The 23,208-nt window shown below is 49.4% G+C and overlaps 1 protein-coding gene across 3 annotated transcripts in view; it reads left to right on the top strand.

Moving 5' to 3' along the window:
- acadsb (acyl-CoA dehydrogenase short/branched chain) overlaps positions 1–23,208 on the top strand; it is a 106,523-nt gene that overhangs the window by 59,760 nt on the left and 23,555 nt on the right. For all 3 annotated transcript variants that reach the window (XM_038773350.1, XM_038773349.1, XM_038773351.1), the window contains one exon: positions 20,510–20,610. In XM_038773350.1, the coding sequence (XP_038629278.1) occupies positions 20,510–20,610 (101 nt within the window). The remainder of the gene's footprint in view (positions 1–20,509; positions 20,611–23,208) is intronic.

The raw sequence follows: 23,208 nt of genomic DNA on the forward strand, positions 1-23,208 counted from the left end.
CTAAATTTAGTTTATAACCTGAAAAGGTCCCAAACTCAGCTAGCAGCTCCATCACCCCCGGCATCCCTCCCACCGGGTCCGCCACATACAGTAACAGGTCATCGGCATACAACGACACCCTATGTTCCTCCCCACCTCACACCAAACCTCTCCACCTCTCTGAATCCCTCAACGCCATCGCCAGCGGCTCGATTGCCAATGCAAACAACAAGGGGGACGGGAGCAACCCTGCCTGGTCCCTCGGTAAAGCCGGAGGTACTCTGACCTCCTCCCATTCGTGGCCACGCACGCCATCGGGGCCTCATATAGCAGCCTCACCCATCTAATAAACCCTTCACCAAATCCAAACCTCCCCAACACCTCCCATAAGAACCCCCACTCCACTCTATCGAAGGCCTTCTCCGCATCCAGCGCCACCACTATCTCTGCCTCCCCCTCAATCGCCGGCTACATGATGACATTCAACAATCTCCGCACATTCGTGTTCAGCTGCCTTCCCTTCACAAACCCTGTCTGGTCTTCGTGTACAACCCCTGGCACACAGTCCTCTATCCTGGTGGCCAGGATTTTTGCCAGCACCTTGGCATCTACGTTGAGGAGAGATATGGGCCTGTATGAACCACACTGCTGGGGGTCCTTGTCCCTCTTTAAGATTAACGAGATCAGCGCCCGCGACATCGTCGGGGGAAAAGTCCCCCCTTCCCACGCTTCATTAAGTGTCCGCACCAGCAAGGGGCCCACTAGGTACACAAACTTTTTATAAAATTCCACCGGGAACCCATCCAGCCCCGGTGCCTTCCCTGACTGCATCTGCCCGATCCCCTTAACTAGCTCCTCCAGCTCAATCAGCGCACCCAACCCCTCCACCTGCTCCTCCTGCACCTTCGGGAAAGAAAGCCCGTCGAGGAACCTCTCCATTCCCTTCCTCTCCCCCGTTGGCTCCGACCGGTACAGTTCCCCGTAAAAGTCCTTGAAGACCTCATTCACCTCTACCCCCTTCCGCACCACATTCCCACTCTTGTCTCTCACTCCAACAATTTCCTTAGCCACATCCCGCTTGCGGAGCTGATGAGCCAGCATAGAACATAGAACATAGAACATAGAACAGTACAGCACAGAACAGGCCCTTCGGCCCTCGATGTTGTGCCGAGCAATGATCACCCTACTTTAAACCCACGTAACCCGTATACCCGTAACCCAACAATCCCCCCATTAACCTTACACTACTGGCAATTTATCATGGCCAATCCACCTAACCCGCACATCTTTGGACTCTGGGAGGAAACCGGAGCACCCGGAGGAAACCCACGCACACACGGGGAGGACGTGCAGACTCCACACAGACAGTGACCCAACCGGGAATCGAACCTGGGACCCTGGAGCTGTGAAGCATTGATGCTAACCACCATGCTACCGTGAGGCCCCAAACGAGCATCCTACTCGTCTTTTCACCATGTTCGTACACTGCCCCTTGTGCCTTCCTCCACTGTGCCTCTGCCTTTCTAGTGGTCAGCAAATCAAATTGAGCCTGCAGGCTGCGCCTCTCCCCCAACAGTCCCTCCTCTGGTGCCTCTGCGTACCTCCTGTCTACCTCCAGCATCTTTCCCACCAGTCTATACCTCTCGCTCCTCTTCCTGTGTGCCCGGATGGATATCAGCTCCCCACGAATCACTGCCTTCAGGGCTTCCCAGACCACCCCCACCTGAACCTCCCCGTATCATTCACCTCAAGGTACCCCTCAATACTTGCCCGAACCCTTCTACACACTTCCTCCTCCGCCAACAACCCCACATCCAACCGCCACAACGGGCGCTGGTCCCGCACCTCCCCCATCTCCAACTCTATCCAATGCGGAGCGTGGTCGGAGATTGCATTGGCCAAATACTCGGCCTCCTCCACTCTCGGAATCAGTCCCCTACTCACCACGAAGAAGTCTATCAGAGAGTAGACCCTATGTACGTGGGAGAAGAAAGAGTACTCCCGTGCCCTCGGCCTCACAAACCTCCATGGATCCACCCCACCCATCTGGTCCATAAAACCTCTCAGTACCTTGGCCGCCGCCGGCCTCCTACCCGTCCTAGAGCTGGACCGATCCAGTGAAGGATCCAACACCGTATTGAAGTCCCCCCCATGATCAGACCTCCCGCCTCTAGATCCGGGACCCGTCCCAACATACGCCTCATAAAGCCCGCATCGTCCCAATTTGGGGCATACACACTAGCAAGTACCACCTTCTCTCCTTGTAGCCTGCCCCTAACCATAACATACCTACCCCCCTTATCCGCCACCACCTCCGATGCCTCAAACAACACATTTTTCCCCACCAGAATCGCCACTCCCCGGTTCTTCACATCCAACCCAGAGTGGAAAACCTGCCCCACCCACCCCTTCCTCAGATGGACCTGGTCCGCCACCTTCAGCATTGCTGAAGCATTGCCACATCTGCCTTTAGCCCCCTCAGATGAGCAAGTACCCTTGACCGCTTCACCGGCCCATTCAATCCTCTCGCGTTCCAGGTCACCAACCGGATCAGAGGGCGTCCCGCCCCCCCTCCCCCGTCGACTATCCATAGCCCGTCGACTGCCCGCCCCAGGCCAGCACCCCTGCCCGACCCAGTCCCCACAGTGACAACACCTCACCTCTGTCCCCCCCGGCCCCCACCATCTCCTTCCTGACCCTGCCAGCAGCAACCCGGTATCCACCCCCCCCCCCCCCTCCCCCCCCCCCCCCCGCCCAAGGCTAGGAACCCTCCTAGCCGCAAACCGTCCTCCATTGTACTTCCGTTTGTCAGCTAACTTCTGCTGACCCCGGAAACTCCCGCCAATAACCCGACGCCTCCCAAAGTGGGATCATCCCTCCTCCAGGCACCGCTCAAGTGCGGGGAAGATCCAGTTAAGGCCCCGCCTCCCCCATCATCGTCTCCACCCCCCCCCCCAGCCCCGCAGCACGGGAAACCAGAGGAAAGCCCGCACTTTCGCACTGCCCCACCACACCCTTCTGACGCAGCTCCCAAATACCAGCCCCACTCCATACCCCCAACCCGACATAGAATACAACAAACCCTCCCCGCAAGATACAAAACTCAAACAACGCCCACAGCAAAAAAAAACAGAACAACACCCCCATAAATAGCCATGCAAAAGTACAGAAAAAGAGAACACAGCAACAGCAGAAACCAGCAATAAAGTATTACAACCGACCCCGCAACCCCCAACCCCTAGTTCAAGTCCAGTTTCTCCGTCCGCACGAAGGCCCACGCCTCCTCCGGGGAATCGAAATAATAATGCCGGTCCGAATAAGTTACCCACAGGCGCGCAGGCTGCAACATTCCGAACTTTATCATCTTCTTGTAAAGCACCTCTTTCGTCCGATTAAACCCGGACCGCTGCTTAGCCGCCTCCGTACTCCAATCCTGGTAGATCCGTACTACCCCATTCTCCCAGTTGCTGCTCTTCACCTTCTTGGCCCAGCGCAGCACACACTCCCGATCACTGAACCGGTGGAACCTCACCAGCACCGCACGCGGGGGTTCATTCTCCTTAGGCCTCCTGGCGAGTACCCTGTGGGCTTCCTCCAGCTCCAGGGGCAGATGGAAAGACCCGGCCCCCACTAGCGAGTTCAGCATCGTAGCCACGTAGGTTGTCAGATCCGACCCCTCCAGCCCCTCCGCAAGGCCCAAGATCCGCAGATTTTTCCGCCTCATGCGGTGATCAAGCTCCTCGAAGCGGTCCTGAAACTTCTTGTGGAGGGCCTCGTGTCCCTCCACCTTACTCACGAGGACCACGGCCTCCTCCTCTCGTTCAGTGGCCTGCGTCTGCAACGCCTTGATGGCAGCACCCTGGGTCGTCTGAATCTCCGAGAGCCTTTAGTTCGTTTCCTGCAGAGAGCTCAGTACCTCCGCCTTGAAATCTGCAAAACAGCGCAGGAGAGCAGCTTGTTGCTCCTGGGCCCACTGCTTCCACTCCTCTGGAGCTCCGCCGGCCGCCATCTTGGATTCCTTCCCCCATTTTTCCTGGGGAGCTGCTGCCGTTTTTTCCCCCTTTCCACTCCGAGTTCGAGTCATGAACTGCGGAGAAAGTCGATCAGCACACCTTCTCCCATCGGGAGACGTCGACCAATTTCCGTTTTGGGCTCTAAAAAGAGCTGAAAAGTCCGTTTGAAACGGGAGCTCCCAAATGTGCGGCTTCCTATGTCATCGCCGCCACCGGAAGTCTAATTGGGTTTTTTTTTGACCGATTGTTTATTGTGTTCTTTTTGTATTGTAACTTAAATTAACTGTTTTATATTACTTTGTTTATAATGAAAAATTTTCAATAAAAATATTTTTAAAAGAAAAGTAGTGAAGTGGTGCTCGGATGGTGGCACAGTGGTTAGCACTGCTGCCTCACAATACCAGGGACCCGGGTTCAATTCTGGCCTTAAGTGACTGTCTGAATGGAGTTTGCATGTTCCCACGTATCTGCGTGGGTTTCCTCCAGGTGCTCAGATTTCCTCCCACAGTCCAAAGATGTGCAGCTTAAGTGGATTGGACATGCTAAATTGCCCTTTAGTTTCCAAAGATTTGCAGAATAGGTGCGGTTATGGGGATAGGCCTAGAGGGGGTGCTCTTTCAGAGGATCAATGCAGACTCGATGGGAAAATGGCCTCCTTTTGTACTGTAGGGATTCTATGATTAATTGAGAAATTACCTTTTTTAGGGGTCCAGTTTATCCTGGGTAATGATATAGCTGGATCACAGGTAGAAGTGATGCCTACTGTGGTTGAAATGACAATGGAAAGTTAAACAACTGAGGTGTTCCAAGAAACGTATCCTGGGGTGCTTCTTGATTATGTGGTAACAAGATCACAAAGCCACAGGTTCAGTTAGGAGGAGGAGACATCGAGGAGTAAAGGGAGGCTGAGGTTTCATTATCAGAAACCATTTTTGACCAGATTGTTGATAAAGAACAAGAGCAGTTTAAGGATGAACCTGATATCTTTAGTTTGGGAAAGTTGATAGAATTATAACAGAAAAGTTCAGGGATAAAGCAGTTAAATCAGAAAGCATACACGGAAATAGAATCTATTCTGGAGTATTATTACGTGAGAAATAATGTATTAATGAAAAAGTGGAGACCGTTACAAATTGAAGCAGATGAAGAATGGGCAGAAGTTCATCAAGTTATATTACTGATGGGTTACAGAAAAAAAAGGTTTTATAAGTAGGAGGGGCAGCACGGTAGCATGGTGGTTAGCATAAATGCTTCACAGCTCCAGGGTCCCAGGTTCGATTCCCGGCTGGGTCACTGTCTGTGTGGAGTCTGCACGTCCTCCCAGTGTGTGCGTGGGTTTCCTCCGGGTGCTCCGGTTTCCTCCCACAGTCCAAAGATGTGCGGGTTAGGTGGATTGGTCATGCTAAATTGCCCGTAGTGTAAGGTTAATGGGGGGATTGTTGGGTTACGGGTATAGGGTGGATACGTGGGTTTGAGTAGGGTGATCATTGCTCGGCACAACATCGAGGGCCGAAGGGCCTGTTCTGTGCTGTACTGTTCTATGTTCTATGCATGGGGTTCCAGTAGGGGGCAAGTGAAAATGCAAAAACACTTTTTTATTGACCTGGACTGCATAAGGATGTCGTTGAATTTTGTCGAATGTGTCAGGTGATAGGAAAACCTCAAGTAGTAATCAAGCTCGGAATCCTTAATATCCATTCTAGCATTTAAGGCGTCTTTTACAAGGATCCTAATTGATTCCGTGGGACTCCCTCCAAAGTTAAAAAGCGGGAATCTTTATTTGTTAACTATAATGGATGTGTCCTCTAAATTTTTGAAGACAATTGCATTTTGAAATATTAGAGCTATATGGGTTGTTTATGAGTTAATCAAATTTTATTTTACCAGATACAGACTACCAGAAGAAATCCACTCTGATCAAGGATCAAATTTTATGTTGAGATTATTCAGGGAAGTTATGGATATCTTCGGGGTAAAGCAATTTAATCAACTGCGTGTCATCCAGAAGCACCAAACTTTAAAGACCTTGTTGAGGAAATCCGCGCAGGCACAGGGAAAACATGCAGACTCCACATGGACAGTGGCCCAAGCTAGAAATCGAATCTGGAACCCTGGTGCTGTGAAGCAACAGTGCTAACCACTTTGCCACCGTGCTCAAAAGGACATTGAATGAAGCTTAAGAATGATATGATTGAAGTGAATTGCAGTGATTGGAGCTCACCTGTTGTGATGGTACCAAAATCAAATGGAACGTAACGATTGTGTGTGGACTATAGGAAAGTCAAGTCAGTGCAGTTACAAAGTCAGATTTTTAGTCCATTCCTTATTTTTATTGAGAAGGTGGGACAAGAAAATTTCATGTTCAAACTTGACTTATTAAAAGGATATCTGAAAGGGTGAAGGAAGTTTTGGCTTTTGTAACGCTAAGTGGTCTGTACCAGTTTAAAGTTATGCCATTTGGAATGAAGGATGAACCAGCAACAGTCCAAAAACTAACCAGTAAGGTCATTTCTGGACTACAGAATTGTGCAGTGTGCATGGATGATCTGGTGATGTTCAGTCAAACGTTGAAGGAGCATTTAAAACATTTGAAGGAATTATTCAATCAACTACAAGAGACTGGTTTGGTGGTAAACTTAACTAAAAGATAAATTTATGAAAGCCCACGTCACTTTCTTAGGCCATTCTATTGGACGTGGTCATAAGTCGCTCCACGGAGAATGAAAAGAAAAGCTATTGGGGAGTTTCCAATGCCGCAATGAGAAGAGGGCATGGGGTTTCCTACAGTGTGATTGCTCTACTGACTGAATGTTTGAAGAAGAACAGGAAATTTCATTCGTCGTCAGAATGTCAGGAGGCATTTGATAATCTGAAAACTGTGTTGATCACAGCACCATTTGTGGCGACCAAATTATGACAAGCAATTTAAGCTGGCCGTTGATGCGAGTGATGTGGGTGTTGGTGCTGTACTATTATTACAAGACGATGACGAAGGAATAGAAAGACATGTTGGTTATTTTTCCAGAAAACTAAATGTTCATCAAAAAAGTATTCAACCATCGAAAAGGAAAAGTTGAGTTTGTTATTGGCATTGCAATAATTGACATTTACGTTGCTAATAATTCATCAGAAACAATTGTTTATACAGACCATAATCCATTGAAGTTTCTGGAGAAGTTTAAAGATTGTAATGCAAAAATATTTTTCCTGGGACTCACTTTTACCAACCGGCCAAACCCTTCAGGACCCATGCCGGTCAATCTTGACAACACATCATTTTTACTTACCTTAAATGTGACAGATGAGCCTGCTTGGCCCTCATGATCTCATTCCAATAAGAGGAGGGCAATATGCATATGAGGTGCAGAGCTCAATTGGTTCTTTTGTGCTGTGTTCATCTTTGTGAGGATGGAAAATCCAATCTCGCACATGTGGTCATTGTGAAGGGCAATAGCAACAAAATGCTTATTTTACTCAGCACTGGATACTCCTCACAGATGCTACTCCAGAATGCTGGCAGCTTCATGGACTTGTGTGTTTTAAACGTGCTCTCAGAGGTTCAGTCTCTTCATTTGGAGTCAGCTGTAAGTTAATAATTGACTCTGAGGTCTCAAATTCAAAACAATTTTTTACCCACCTCTTTACTTTCAAAGTCTGAAACTTCTCTGGAAAATTGTGATAAAAACTGTTGATACGCGCAGCCAGAACAAGTGAATAAGGCTCGTCAGTCTATTGACCATTCCCTTACTAACACTGCTACGACACATCAAAGAAAACAGTGTTGGGAACATGTACTGGTTTTGGCTTTGTACTCGCACTTGCCAAACTTTCAATTACTTTTAGAAAGCATCTCTTTCTTCACAGTGCCAAAAGCAATTATCATCCTTCCCTTGCAATTTGAGGTTCAGTTCATTTAGAATTGAAACGGTGTCTGCAAGGTAAGACATAGTTATCATCCAAGTTTCATCAGCATTCTGGAGTAGCATCTGTGAGGAGTATCCAGTGCTGAGTAAAACAAGCATTTTGTTGCTATTGCCCTTCACAATGCAACAGCCACAGGAGATGATTTCTCAATGAGGAAAGTGTGGATTTCATATCTTAGTTTGTAAACTCTGACAAGCATCCGATACCTTGACGGCCAACGTACTTCTGTGCGGAACAATAAATGTGTGTGCTTGGCCTCCATATTGGAACACAAAGCCTGATATTGAGTGCACTGCATTTAATGAAATTCACAATTTTCCAATTCCTTTCAACCCAACTTCAAGATTGAATGGAATTCCTTTTGATGCCAATGCCTCAGAGAATAAAACAATGATTCCAAACAGTGTCCTGACCAGCTGCCTTCTTAATCCTTATAACCTCAGCTGTATTTCCCAGTCATGTTGTCTGCCCCATCGCTTGTGATTCCTCTGCAATGAACCCATTCAAGCCTGCATTTTCCAACCAAGGAACGATTCATTGCTTCAGAAATCTTTGTGCCAGTCGTGCTGGTTGGTAATGTCAGGCAGCACAACAAATCCTCAACAAATTAATCGTGCCAAACACACCTAATGTCATCTAATAAGATTGCACAATCTGAAACATCTGCACTTTCATCCAATTGTATTGCGAACTCTTGGGCTGACTATAAACGAGAAATAAGCTGGGCTTCTAAATTCTCAGCAAAATCAGAAATTCGGCGAGCCACTGTGGGATGCATTTCAGTTTTGCATCTGACCTCCCATCTAGGACCGTACAAGCTATGTCTAATACAGGGAGAATAAATCTCTCTGCTATACTGTGGGGCATTTTCTCTTTAGCTACATGGTAAACTACCATGTAAGAGGCTAACTGTGTTTCTATTTCTGCTGAGGACTTCAACTGACGATTTAAGTTCTTGCTGCATCCTTTGAAAAAAATTGAAGAGGTTTGTCCTCTAACTCGCCATGCTTAGTCTTTATCTGCCTTTGAAATTATGAGGGTCTTAAACTCATTTTCAAGTACTTCCCTGCATATAACATACATGGACTGTGCATCCTGATTTGCATTGGCACAATTAACAAAGCCATACCTCTAGAACTCATCCTTGTACTGCTTTGTTCCCGATTTCAGTTTTGTCTTAGTTGGCTGTTCACCAGAGGCCCTGGAGCTCTATACAGTAGTCCCCCTTTATAACGCGGGTGTTGGGGTCCAAGAACCACACCCGCGTTGTAACCGAGCCGCGGATATCCACGATGGGGGTTTTAAATTTATTAAAAATCTATGCTAGCGCTTCCCATTGAGAGTCTACGGGGGGCGGGGGGAGAGGTCAGACCCCCGTAGACTCACAATGGGAAGCGCTAGCATAGATTTTTAAAAAAATTTAAAACCCCCATCGTGGATCCAATTAAAATTTCAGCGGCCGGCTCACTTTGATCCGGAGAGAAGCTGCTCTCAGTGAAATAATCAGCCGGCCGCTGAAATTGACACTGCCCGCTGCTCTCTCCCTCCAATCCAACTTTTAAGTTTTAATGTTTCTGATTGGAGGGAGAGAGCAGCCGGCAGTGTCAATTTCTTTTTTTTTCCTCCGGCTTGCCCCCTCTCCCCCCACATCCTCCAACTAGACACCTCTCCCCCCACACCCTCTGACTCGCCCCTCTCCCCCCCAACACCCTCCGGCTCGCCCCCTCTCCCCCCACACCCTCCGACTCGCCCCCTCTCCCCCCCCCCACACCCTCCGGCTCGCCCCCTCTCCCCCCATACCCTCCGGCTCGCCCCCTCTCCCCCCACACCCTCCGGCTCGCCCCCTCTCCCCCCACATCCTCCAACTAGACCCCTCTCCCCCCACACCCTCCGGCTCGCCCCCTCTACCCCCCCCAACACCCTCCGGCTCGCCCCCTCTACCCCCCCAACACCCTCCGGCTCGCCCCCTCTCCCCCCCCAACACCCCCCCCCCTCCTCTCCCCCCCAACACCCCCCCTCCACTCCCCCCCAAACACCCGCCCCCCCTCCTCTCCCCCCCCAAACACCCGCCCCCCCTCCTCTCCCCCCAAACACCCGCCCCCCCCCTCTCCCCCCCCAACACCCGCCCCCACTCCTCTCCCCCCAACACCCGCCCCCCTCCTCTCCCCCCCCCAACACCCGCCCCCCTCCTCTCCCCCAACACCCGCCCCCCTCCTCTCCCCCCCCAACACCCGCCCCCCCTCCTCTCCCCCCAACACCCGCCCCCCTCCTCTCCCCCCACCACCCGCCCCCCTCCTCTCCCCCCCCAACACCCGCCCCCCCTCCTCTCCCCCCCAACACCCGCCCCCCCCTCCTCTCCCCCCCAACACCCGCCTCCCCTCCTCTCACCCGCCCCCCCTCCTCTCCCCCCCAACACCCGCCCCCCCCCCTCCTCTCCCCCCCAACACCCGCCCCCCCTCCTCTCCCCCCCCAACACCCGCCCCCCCTCCTCTCCCCCCCAACACCCGCCCCCCCTCCTCTCCCCCCCCAACACCCGCCCCCCTCCTCTCCCCCCCCAACAACCCGCCCCCCCTCCTCTACCCCCCAACACCCGCCCCCCCCTCCAACACCCGCCCCCCCTCCTATCCCCCCCAACACCCGCCCCCTCTCCTCTCCCCCCCCCAACACCCGCCCCCCCTCCTCTCCCCCCCAACACCCGCCCCCCCCTCCTCTCCCCCCCAACACCCCCCCCCTCCTCTCCCCCCCAACACCCGCCCCCCCTCCTCTCCCCCCCCCAACACCCGCCCCCCTCTCCTCTCCCCCCCCAACACCCGCCCCCCTCTCCTCTCCCCCCCAACACCCGCCCCCCCTCATCTCCCCCCCCAACCCCCGCCCCCCCCCCCCCCCCCCCCCCAACACCCCCCCCCCCTCCTCTCCCCCCCAACACCCGCCCCCCCTCCTCTCCCCCCCAACACCCGCCCCCCCTCCTCTCCCCCCCAACACCCGCCCCCCTCCTCTCCCCCCCAACACCCGCCCCCCCCTCCTCTCCCCCCAACACCCGCCTCCCCTCCTCTCACCCGCCCCCCCTCCTCTCCCCCCCACACCCGCCCCCCCCCTCCTCTCCCCCCCAACACCCCCCCCCCTCCTCTCCCCCCCAACAACCCCCCCCCCCCCCTCTCCCCCCCCAACACCCGCCCCCCCTCCTCCCCCCCCCAACACCCGCCCCCCCTCCTCTCCCCCCCCAACACCCGCCCCCCCCTCCTCTCCCCCCCCCAACACCCGCCCCCCCTCCTCTCCCCCCCAACACCCGCCCCCCCCTCCAACACCCGCCCCCCCTCCTATCCCCCCCAACACCCGCCCCCTCTCCTCTCCCCCCCCCAACACCCGCCCCCCCTCCTCTCCCCCCCAACACCCGCCCACCCTCCTCTCCCCCCCCAACACCCGCCCCCCCTCCTCTCCCCCCCAACACCCGCCCCCCCCTCCTCTCCCCCCCAACACCCGCCCCCCCTCCTCTCCCCCCCCAACACCCGCCCCCCCTCATCTCCCCCCCCCAACACCCGCCCCCCCTCCTCTCCCCCCCCAACACCCCGCCCCCCCTCCTCTCCCCCCCAACACCCGCCCCCCCTCCTCTCCCCCCCAACACCCGCCCCCCCTCCTCTCCCCCCCAACACCCGCCCCCCCTCCTCTCCCCCCCAACACCCGCCCCCCCTCCTCTCCCCCCCCAACACCCGCCCCCCCTCCTCTCCCCCCCAACACCCGCCCCCCTCCTCTCCCCCCCAACACCCGCCCCCCTCCTCTCCCCCCCCAACACCCACCCCCCCTCCTCTCCCCCCCAACACCCGCCCCCCCTCCTCTCCCCCCCAACACCCGCCCCCCCCTCTCCCCCCCAACACCCGCCCCCCCTCCTCTCCCCCCCCCAACACCCCCCCCCCTCCTCTCCCCCCCAACACCCGCCCCCCCCTCCTCTTCCCCCCCAACACCCGCCCCCCCTCTTCTCCTCCCCCCCAACACCCGCCCCCCTCTTCTCCTCCCCCCCAACACCCGCCCCCCCTCTTCTCCCCCCCCCAACACCCGCCCCCCCTCCTCTCCCCCCTCCTCTCCCCCCCTCCTCTCCCCCTCCTCTCCCCCCTCCTCTCCCCCCCCCAACACCCGCCCCCCCTCCTCTCCCCCCCAACCCCCGCCCCCCCTCTTCCCCCCCCCCAACCCCCGCCCCCCCCTCTTCTCCCCCCCCAACACCCGCCCCCCTCTTCTCCCCCCCCCCCCCAACCCCCGCCCCCCCTCTTCTCCCCCCCCCCCCCAACACCCGCCCCCCCCTCTTCTCCCCCCCCCAACACCCGCCCCCCCTCGGCAGTGTCAATTTCAGCGGCCGGCTGATTGTTTCAGTGAGAGCAGCTTCCCTCTCTGGATCAAAGTGAGCCGGCCGCTGAAATTGACACTGCCCGCTGCTCTCTCCCTCCAATCCAACTTTTAAGTTTTAATGTTTCTGATTGGAGGGAGAGAGCAGCCGGCAGTGTCAATTTCAGCGGCCGGCTCACTTTGATCCGGAGAGGGAAGCTGCTCTCTCACTGAAACAATCAGCTGGCCGCTGAAATTGACACTGCCGGCTGCTCTCTCCCTCCAATCAGAAACATTAAAACTTAAAGTTGGATTGGAGGGAGAGAGCAGCGGGCAGTGTCAATTTCAGCGGCCGGCTGATTATTTCAGTGAGAGCAGCTTCCCTCTCCGGAGCCGGCCGCTGAAATTGACACAACTGACAGTTGGGGTCCATCAGCCCCCCCGCGGTATATCGCGAACTGCGGTATTGCGGAGCGCGGTATAACGGGGGACTACTGTATACAGCTCACATTAGCACTGATTTGTCCTGCTGTATATTCTCCTGTGCAGCTCTCTCTAGCAGATTCAGTTGTGAGATTCTGGCCTGTTTGTGTCTCTGGCCCTCTCTTCCTTATAACAAAACAATCCATCTTCAGTCCTTTACGTCCTCCGCTAGAAAATGCAAGAATCTCCCCTCAGTGATTTTGTGCCAAAAGCACAAACGTATGGGGCGTATGACATCAGTATACGTGCTGGGTGTGTGACATGCTCTCTGCTTTCACTTCTGGCAGGAAGAAAGACTGCATCGTTCACGTTTAAAAGCCAGTGGCGGTTGGCATTCCTAACAGCTGGTTGAAATTCCCGGGTTGAGATGGAGTTTATTGCTAAAACTATGTAAATAGAAAATTATACCTGTAGTGGGAAGAAAAAATACAATTGCAGATGCTTTATCGCGACTTTGGGGTGTGAGAAGAATGGAACATTTAAAGTTTGGAAAATGTCATGTGAGAGTACCTTTAAGAACTGGGTGTTTATCAAATTGCTGCAGTGATGTCAGAGTGTGGGTGGAGCTGGGCTGGCTGCTTTTCACTTTTGTTTTTGAGAAGGCAGTGACAGTGTGTTTTAGTTTTGTTTTCAGAGCTGGATAGCTGCAGGGAAATCAAGCAACTGTATAATGATCTCTCTCTACAAGCTACAGACTGTCTTCAGATCATTTGAGGATTTCAAAGTAATACCTGATTCTGTAGAGAATTTAAACCTGCTGTCTTTCTTTGCAAAGGGTTTAATATATGGATGTTGTTTGGAAAGTTATGGAGGGGTACTTATCGAATATTGTATCTGTGCGGATTATTGGTGTTGATAGTGTTAAGATGTTTACTGTGGGTTTAGAAAGTGTTGACTGTATTCATAAATAAACATTGTTTTATTTGAAAAGTACTTTAGATCTCTTTTGCATCACACCTGTAAAGTAGGCCCTTGTGCTCTCCATAACCACAAGCTATTAAAAGTTGTGGGTCAGGTGAACTCCATGATACACTTTGGAGTTCTCTAAACCCTGGTCCATAACAAAAGACTGAAATGGACCATACCGATTTTTAAATTTGCATGCATGAATATGATGAGAGATGTACCTTATAATGTAACAGTGTTTATTAATGAGTAATATTTAAAATTGTAAAGGGTTTAGAAAATTAAACCATCTTTTCATATTGCTGGTTCATTTTGTCATATTGCTGGTTCAGGTGTGATGAATGGAAGAAATTGTAATATATTTTTTGCAGTAATGTTATGAAAATCTGAATTACAATGCACACAGACAGTATGACAGCTGTGATTGTGATAAAAGTGAGGTGATTGCATAACACAAATATTAACTGTTGATGTTTAGATTGAACAACTGGTTGTAAATTATTTACTATTGTTAAGATAATCTGACCATTTTGTGAAAGGTGGTTGAAAATTGACTAATTTAGAATTGATCTGATCTTTAACACTGCTTTGAGGGAGATATAAAGAATAAAACTCCTTTATCTGATGGCTGTGAATGCCTCACTAAATTAGCTGAAAACCAATCTCATTGAATTCAATGCATGTTGTTATCGTTCCTGTTGAGAACAATAACCTTTTTAAAATAAATTTCTTCCTGTTAATGACTGAAACACGATTTCACATTTTGCGACTTCTACTATAACAAGCAAAATTAGTTGTTCCGCTTGTGTTGACAATTTGTACTTTAAATACCAAAGAAAGCATTCCTCTTTTACTTTTTACACAACCAAAACTCCCACTTAAAAATTATGCATTTCACTGTCTCATGGACACATTCAATTCTCACGGAATGAATCCAAAGTCACTCTTTGTTCTTGATTGTTTAGTTCCGTTCTTTTCCTTTCACAGCCCCGTAACCATAGGGGCTTTTCACAGTAAAGCCTACTTGTGACAATAAGTGATTATTATTTGATTTGATTTATTATTGTCACGTATTAGAATACAGTGAAAAGTATTGTTTCTTGAATGCTATACAGACAACACTTGCGTAGAAAGGGAAGGAAGGAGAGACTGCAGAATATAATGTTACAGTCATAGCTACGGTGTAGAGAAACGGTCAATTTAATATGAGGTAGGTCCATTCAAAAGTCTGATGGCAGCAGGGAAAAAGCTGTTCTTGAGTCAGTTGGTCAGTTTGGTACCTCAAACTTTTGTATATTTTTCCTGACGGAAGAGAGTATGTCCGGGGTGCGTGGGGTCCTTAATTATGCTGGTTGCCTTTCTGAAGCAGCAAAAATTGTAGACAGAGTCAATGGATGGGAGGCTGGTTTGCATGATGGATTGGGCTAAGAACATAAGAAGAACATAAGAACTAGGAGCAGGAGTAGGCCATCTGGCCCCTCGAGCCTGCTCCGCCATTCAATTAGATCATGGCTGATCTTTTGTGGACTCAGCTCCACTTTCCGGCCCGAACACCATAACCCTTAATCCCTTTATTCTTCAAAAAACTATCTATCTTTACCTTAAAAACATGTAATGAAGGAGCCTCAACTGCTTCACTGGGCAAGGAATTCCATAGATTCACAACCCTTTGGGTGAAGAAGTTCCTCCTAAACTCAGTCCTAAATCTACTTCCCCTTATTTTGAGGCTATGTCCCCTAGTTCTGCTGTCACCCGCCAGTGGAAACAACCTGCCCGCATCTATCCTATCTAGTCCCTTCATAATTTTAAATGTTTCTATAAGCTACATTCACGACCTCTTGTCGTTTCCTGAGGTCTTGGGCAGAGCAGGATGCATACCAAGCTGTGGTACAACCAGAAAGAATGCTTTCTATGGTACAACTGTAAAAGTTGGTGAGAGTCGTAGCTGACATGCCAAATTTCCTTAATCTTCTGAGACAGTAGATGTCGTTGGTGGGCTTTCTTTACTATAGTGTCGGCATGGGGAACCAAGGCAGGTTGTTGGTGATCTGGACACCTAAAAACATGAAGCTCTCGACCCTTTCTACTTTGTTCCCATTGATATAGACAGGGGCATGTTCTCCACTACGTTTCCTGAAGTCGACGATAAGCTCCTTCGTTTTGTTGATATTGAGGGAGAGATTATTGTCGTCGCGCCAGTTCACCAGATTCTCTATCTCATTCCTGTACTCTGTCTCGTCATTGTTTGAGGTCCGACCCACTATGGTGGTGTCATCAGCAAATTTGAAAATCGAGTTGAAGGGGAATTTGGCCAACAGTCATAGGTGTATAAAGAGTATAGTAGGGGGCTGAGGACACAGCCTTGTGAGGCACCGGTGTTGAGGATGATTGTGGAGGAGGTGTTGTTGCCTATCCTTGCTGCTTAATGAAGCTGTCCATGTCCAAATGCTGCAAGACCTGGGCAGGCCTGGACAATATCTAGGCTTGGGCTGACAAGTGGGAAGTTCCATTTGCACCACACAAATGCAGGCAATGACCATCTATTTTCTTTTACTGGATGTGGGCGTCGCTGATTAGGCCAGCATTTAACTCCTATCCCTAGTTGCCCTTCAGAAGGTGGTGAGTTGCCTTCTTGAACCACTGCAGTCTTGAGGTGTAGGTACACCCACGGGTGGGGGGGAGTTTCAGGATGTTTCCCCAGCGACAGTGAAGGAACAGCGATATAATTCCAAGTCAGGGTGGTGAGTGTCTTGGAGGGAAATCTCGAGGTGGTTGGGGTTTTCGGGTATCTGCTGTTCTTGTCCTTCCAGATGGTAATGGTCATGGGTTTGGAAGGTCTAAGGAACCCTGGCGAGTTACTGCAGTGCATCATGTAGATGGTACACATGGCTGCCACTGTTCGTCGGTGGTGGAAGTTTTGAATGTTTTGTGGAAGGGGGAGCTATCAAGAGGTCTGCTTTTTTCCTGGATGGTGTCAAGCTTCTTGAGTGGTGTTGGAGTTGCACTCACCCAGGCAAGTGGAGAGTATTCCATTACACTGGTAACCCCCCAGGGATGTTGATTGTGGGGGATTCAGCAAAGTTAATGCCATTTAATGCCATGGTGCGGTGGTTAGATCCTCTCTTGTAAGAGATGGTCATTGTCTGGCACTTGTGTGGCTTGAATGTAACTTGTCACACGTCAGCCCAAGCCTGGATATTGTCCAGGTTTGCTGCATTTGAATGTAGACTGCTTCTTATCTGAGGAGTCACAAATTGTGCTGAACATTGTGCAGTAATTTGCAAACATCCCCACTTCTAACCTTCTGATGGAAGGGAGGTCATTTGATGAAGCAGCTGAAGATGGTTGGGCTAGGACACAACCCTGAGGAACTCCTGCAGTAATGTCCTGATGTCCTGGAGTTGAGATAATTTACCTCCATCGCAACCAGCTGCCAGGTATGACTCCAACCAGCGGAGAGAATTTTCCCCCTGATTCCCATTGACTCCAGTTTAGTTCCGGCTGCTTGATGCCATACTCAGTCAAATGCTGCCTTGATGTCAAGGGCAGTCACTCTTGCCTCGCATCTGGCATTCAGCTCTTTTGTCCATGTTTGAACCAAAGCTCTAATGAGGTCAGGAGCTGAGTGACTCTGGCGGAACCCAAACTGAGCGTACGTGAGGAGGTTATTGCTGAGTAAGTGCTGCTTGATAGCACTGTTGATGACTCCTATTACTTTGCTGATGATGGAGAGTAGACTGATAGGGCGGTAATTGGCTGGGTTGGATTTATCCTGTTTCTTGTGTACAGCACACAACTGGAAAATTTTCTACATTCCCATGTAAATGCCACTGTTGCAGCTATACTGGGACAGCTTGGCTAGGGGTGCAACTAGTTCTGGAGCACAAGTACTAATGGCAGGATATTGTCAGGGCCCATAGCCTTTGCACTATCCAGTGTATTCAGCCATTTCATGGTATCACATGGAGTGAATCGTATTGGCTGAAGACTGACATCTGTGATGCTGGGGACCTGAAGATTGTTACGAATGCCTCAGCCTTGTCTTTAGCACATATGTGCTGGGCCCCTCCATCATTGAGGATGGGGATATTTGTGGAGCCTCCTCGGCCAGTGAGTTATTTAATTATCCACCACCATTCACGGCTGGATATGGCAGGACTACAGAGGTTACATCAGATGCGTTCGTGGTGGAATCACTTGGCTCTATTACTTACTGCTTGCACTGTTTGGAAGACAAGTAGTCCTGTGTTGTAGCTTCACCAGATAGACATCTCATTTTTTGGTATGCCGGATGTTGCTCCTTCACTCTTCATTGAATAAGGGTTGACCCCCTGGCTTGGTGGTAATGATAAGAGTGGGGGATATGACGGACCATAAGGTTGCAGATTGTGGTTAAATACAATTCTGCTGCTGTTGATGGCCCACATGGATGACTAGTCTTGAGTTGCTAGATTTGTTTGAAGTCTATCCCATTTAACACGGTAGTAGTGCCACACAACACGTTGGAGGGTATCCTCAAGTGAAGACGGTACTTTATCTCCACAATGAATGTGAGGTAGTCACTCCAACCAATACTGTCATGGAAAGATGCATCTGCGGCAGGCAGGTTGGTGAGGATGATCTTGTTGGTTCCCTCACCACCTGCTGCAGGCTGAGTCTAGCAGCTATGCCCTTTAGGACTTTGCCAGTTAAGCCTGTGGTGGTGCTGCTGAGCCGCTCTTGGTGATGGCCATTGAAGTCCTCCTTGCAGAGTACATTCTGCGCCCTTGCCATTGGTGTTTGTGGGAGGAGCAAATATTCAGCAGCTGAGGGAGAGGGGGGGGGTACTTAATAATCAGCAGGAGGTTTCCTTGCCCATGTTTGACCCAATGTCAAGAGGCATCATGGGGCCTGAGCCGATGTTGAGGACTTTCACGGTAACTTCCTCCCACCGTATGCCACTTCTGCTGGGTTTGCCCTGCTGGAGGAACAGGATGTGCCCAGGGATGGGATGGTGGCATCGGAGATGTGATCTGTATGGTTTGCTTGTCGTGAGTATGATTTTGTCAGGCTTGACTAGTCTGTGATTCAACCCTCCTTGTTTTGGCACATGCCTGCAGATGTTCCCAAGGAGGACCTTGCAAGATCGACAGGGCTGGGTTTGCTGTTGTCGCTTCTGTTGCCTAGGTTGGCACTGGTGGTCTGTCCGGTTTTATTCATTTTTATTGACTTTGTAACTATTTGATACAACTGACTGGCTTGCTTGGCCATTTTGGAGTGCATTTAAGAGTCAACCACATTACTGCGGATCTGAAATCACATATAGCCCAGACCAGGTGAGGATGGCAAATTTCTTTCCCTAAAGGGACATTAGTAAACCAGAAGGGTTTTTATGACAATAGTTTGGTTTCAATGATCATCATTAGACTTTCAATTCCAGACCTTAAATTGAATCTGCGAGGTGAAATTCGAACCTGGGTCCTTGGAGCATTACCCTGTGTCTTTGGATTCTCAGTTCAGTGACAATACCATTATGCCACTGCCTCCCCAACACTAATCTATCGTGGAAGTAAATGGATAGTTTAAATTATAATAATTTTACAAGCTGACATTTTCAACACTATAACACAGAAGCTGCTGCCATTATCTCAAAGTATGAACACCTTTTTTCAAGCCAGACAACTCGGGCCTCCCTTCAATGATTAACAGCCACATTAACCCAGGCCTGTGTCAAGCGGACTTCAGAACAGGTTATGTTACTCTCTTCATCACAGCGAAGGTTTGCCAGATTGATTCCTGAGATGGCGGGACTGACGTATGAGGAGAGATTGAATCGCGCTTAGGATCGTATTCGCTGGAGTTCAGAAGAATGAGGGGGAATCTCATAGAAACTTAATTCTAACTGGATTAGGCAGACTAGATGCAGGAAGGATGTTCAATATGGCAGGCGGATGTGTCCAGAACCAGGGGTCACAGTCTAAGGATACGGGTAGACCATTTAGGACAGAGATGAGGAGAAATTTCTTCATCCAGAAAGTAGTTGAGGCCAAAACATGGTATGTTTTCAAGAAGCAGTTCGATATAGCACTTAGGACAAAGGGGGTCAAAGGATATATGGGGGGAAAGCAGAAGTTGGATGATCAGTCATGATCATAATGAATGGCAGAGCAGGCTCAAAGGGCCAAATGGCCTCCTGCTCCTATTTTCTGTTTCATTTTACCCTAAATTAAAATCATTGTCACAAAACATAACAATCATTTAAACCACATATTTGTATCCATGCCCATTACAGTTTACAGTGAAAAAATAAGTGGAGTCTTGAGGAACAAAAATATCTTGCTGGAAACTGCCTCTATGGAACAACAAAATGTGAAATTTCATTCTTTGGAAAGGTGTGCTGATGGGTGTCCTTTAGATTGCTTTACCCAACTTATTCTATGAAGATTGGCAATCACCTTTTTGGAGGAGTTATATGGGAATACATCAGTAGTGGGTTTTACCTGCTGCAACTTTTTTTTTGTTCTCAAGATGAGGAATATAATTGTTGGAAAATTGCACTTTAAATACAAAGAAATTTCTAGTTTGCCGGAAGGATAGTGGGTTGGAAATAGAAATATACCAATATTGCAGAAATGGTTGCCCACCTGAGCTTTTCTCTGGTAGTTCATCTGCAGCATTGAACCCAGAGTACTTGATATGGATACTGGGTGTAGAACAGCACTGGTTCATTCCTACTAGTGACATCCATCATTTTGATAAGTAGATAAGCACATCAAAAGGAGATGGATGGATGGTATGAATTCCTCACTGTAAGCTATGACAAATACTGTATACTTTATTTCAGAATCTTTACTTTTTCAGTATCATGAAGCATCATTTTGTTTCTAACTGACAGTTTTGGATTATTTTAGTTGCCAAGTTTGCTCAAGAGCGAATTGCTCCACTGGTTCGCAAAATGGATGAAGAGTCGCACATGGATGAATCTGTCATTGCAGGATTGTTTGAACAAGGGGTTAGTAATATTTTGTTATTGGAATTTTGTGTTTCTTTAGCTTGTAATATAACTACAAAATCATGGAGATTAACTTTTGATCCATCAACTGATCGTGTTTAGGAAAGTTCTTACTGTCAATGTTTTTAACATAATTTGATAAATAGTGACTTGGGCAGAGCTGTAACTTTGAAGTCACAGCTCTGATATATTGACTGTGATCCAGACCAGATAGAAAAGATGCAAATATTCACTCTGAAAGATAAGAACTTAGCTTGGAGCAAGCAAAGCTTAATATGAATGATTTATTTTTTTCTTATTGTGGATACTGCCCAAATTATTTAGTTTCCTGGGAGAGGGGCTTAATCACAAATAAAACGTCTCAGTTGTGGGCGGGGGGGAGTAATGGTGGAAATTAATGAATTCTCTGCGCAGCAAACAAGTCCTCATATCCATCATTAAATGGCATACATTATATTGTGTATTGCTAAAAATACAATTTATCAACGATTTTCGCCTTGCACTCATTAGGACAATCACAAGAATACCAATGTCGGGGAAACAACAACTTTATACTGTACGAGAGTGCTGGTTGGTTGCTTGGTTAGTTGGCAAGTGGACTCTGGTAGTATGACATTGTCATAGAGAATGCACCAGTCGATGGTGACTGACAGTTAACTGCTGTCATTTTTTGCCCTGAAAAGTGCCCAGGATACCTCCGATTAACCTGGAAGAACCAACTATTTCACAGTAGTAACACAAGCCAATAATAGGATAAGACCATAAGACATAGGAGCAGAATTAGGCCATTTGGCCCATCGAGTCTGCTTCACCATTCAGTTGTGGCTGATATGTATCTCATCCCCATTCTCCTGCCTTCTCCCATAACCCCTGATCCCCTTATTGATCAAGAACCTATCTATCTCTGTCTTAAAGACACTCCGTGATTTGGCCTCCACAGCATTCTGCGGCAAAGAGTTCCACAGATTCACCACCCTCTGGCTGAGGAAATTCCTCCTCATCTCAATTTTAAAGGATTGTCGCTTCAATCTGAGGCTGTGCCTTCGGGTTCTAGTTTTTCGTACTAGAGGAAACATCCTCTCCATGCAGACACTGGGAGAATGTGCAAACTCCATCGAGGCCTCTCAGTATCCTTTAAGTTTCAACAAAATTTCCCCTTATCCTTCTAAAGTCCAAAGAATACAGACCCAGAATCCTCAACCGTTCCTCATCTGACGAGCTCTTCATTCCATGGATCATTCTTGTGAATCTCCTCTGGACGCTTTCCAAGGCCAGCAGATTCTTCCTTGTATATGGGACCCAAAACTGCTCACAATACTCCAAATGGGGTCTGACCAGAGCTGGATACATCCTTATATAGGTTGCTGCCTTCAAGCCAAAAAGACATTCTGTTTATCACAATTGAGTAATTTGGTGATGGATTTCAGAGCCAGTGTAATGCCACGTATGTAGATTGTACATCCCAAAGATTGGGGAATCATATCGAACAGCATGTCCATTCCACACTTCGCAATGGGCACAGTACAGACTGTACCCAACCAGCATGTGCTTGCAAAACTCAAGACACCGTGTCCAACAGTAGACACGATTCTGCAATTGGAGGTTTGCTAAATTATCCTCAGTATGGCAAAAAACAAAATTTTGTTTTAACAATTCTCAATTCACTTTTTCCAATTAAGGGGCAATTTAGCGAGGCCAATCCACCACCCTGCAGATCTTTGGGTTGTGGGGGTGAAACCCATGCAGACTCTGGGAGAATGTGCAAACTCCACACGGACAGTGACCCAGGGCCGGGATCAAACCTTGGATCTCGGCGCCCTGACAGTATGCCACAAATTACATTGACAACCAATTTAATATTGTGTGGTGCATTTACATATACTGGAGGATATATATTCATACACAGGACCTTGTTCTTTGCAGACCGAACATGCACAGAACACCTGACCTGCCGACCTAATCCCATTTGCCATCACGGCCCATAGCCTTGAATGTTATGGCATGCCTAGTGTTCATCCAGGTACTTTGTAAAGGATATCAGGAAACCTGCCTCTGCCACCCTCAAAGGCAGTGCATTCCAGACTGTCACCGCCCACTGGGTAAAAACGTTTTCCCTTAAACCCCCCCCCCGAAACCTCCTGCCCCTGACCTTGAACTTGTGTCCCCCGGCCCTTCAACCGAGGGGAACAGCTGCTCCTTATCCACCCTGTCCATGCCCCTCATAATCTTGTACACCTCAATCACATCGCCCCTCAGTCTTCTCTGCTCCAGCGAAAACAACCCAAGCCTATCCAACCTCTTCATAACTTAAATGTTCCATCCCAGGCAACATCCTGGTGAATCGCCTCTGCACCCCCTCCAGTGCAATCACATCCTTCATGGATGTGACACACTGCTTGCAGTGATGGTTGTGTGATAGGGTTGAGGCATATTGCTGTTACGCTATTCTGAACTTGGATGACATCCAATACATCTTGTGTCTGACAAGACATTTTTGATTCTGCCTCTGGCAGAACTACGATAATGTTTTTCATATGCTTGACGTTTTAGTGGAAGAAAATACACTAAAACTGCCGAATTGTCCGGTGAATTCAAGTT

This window comes from Scyliorhinus canicula, chromosome 16 (assembly GCF_902713615.1).
Source record: "Scyliorhinus canicula chromosome 16, sScyCan1.1, whole genome shotgun sequence".
NCBI classification, from domain to species: Eukaryota; Metazoa; Chordata; class Chondrichthyes; order Carcharhiniformes; family Scyliorhinidae; genus Scyliorhinus; species Scyliorhinus canicula.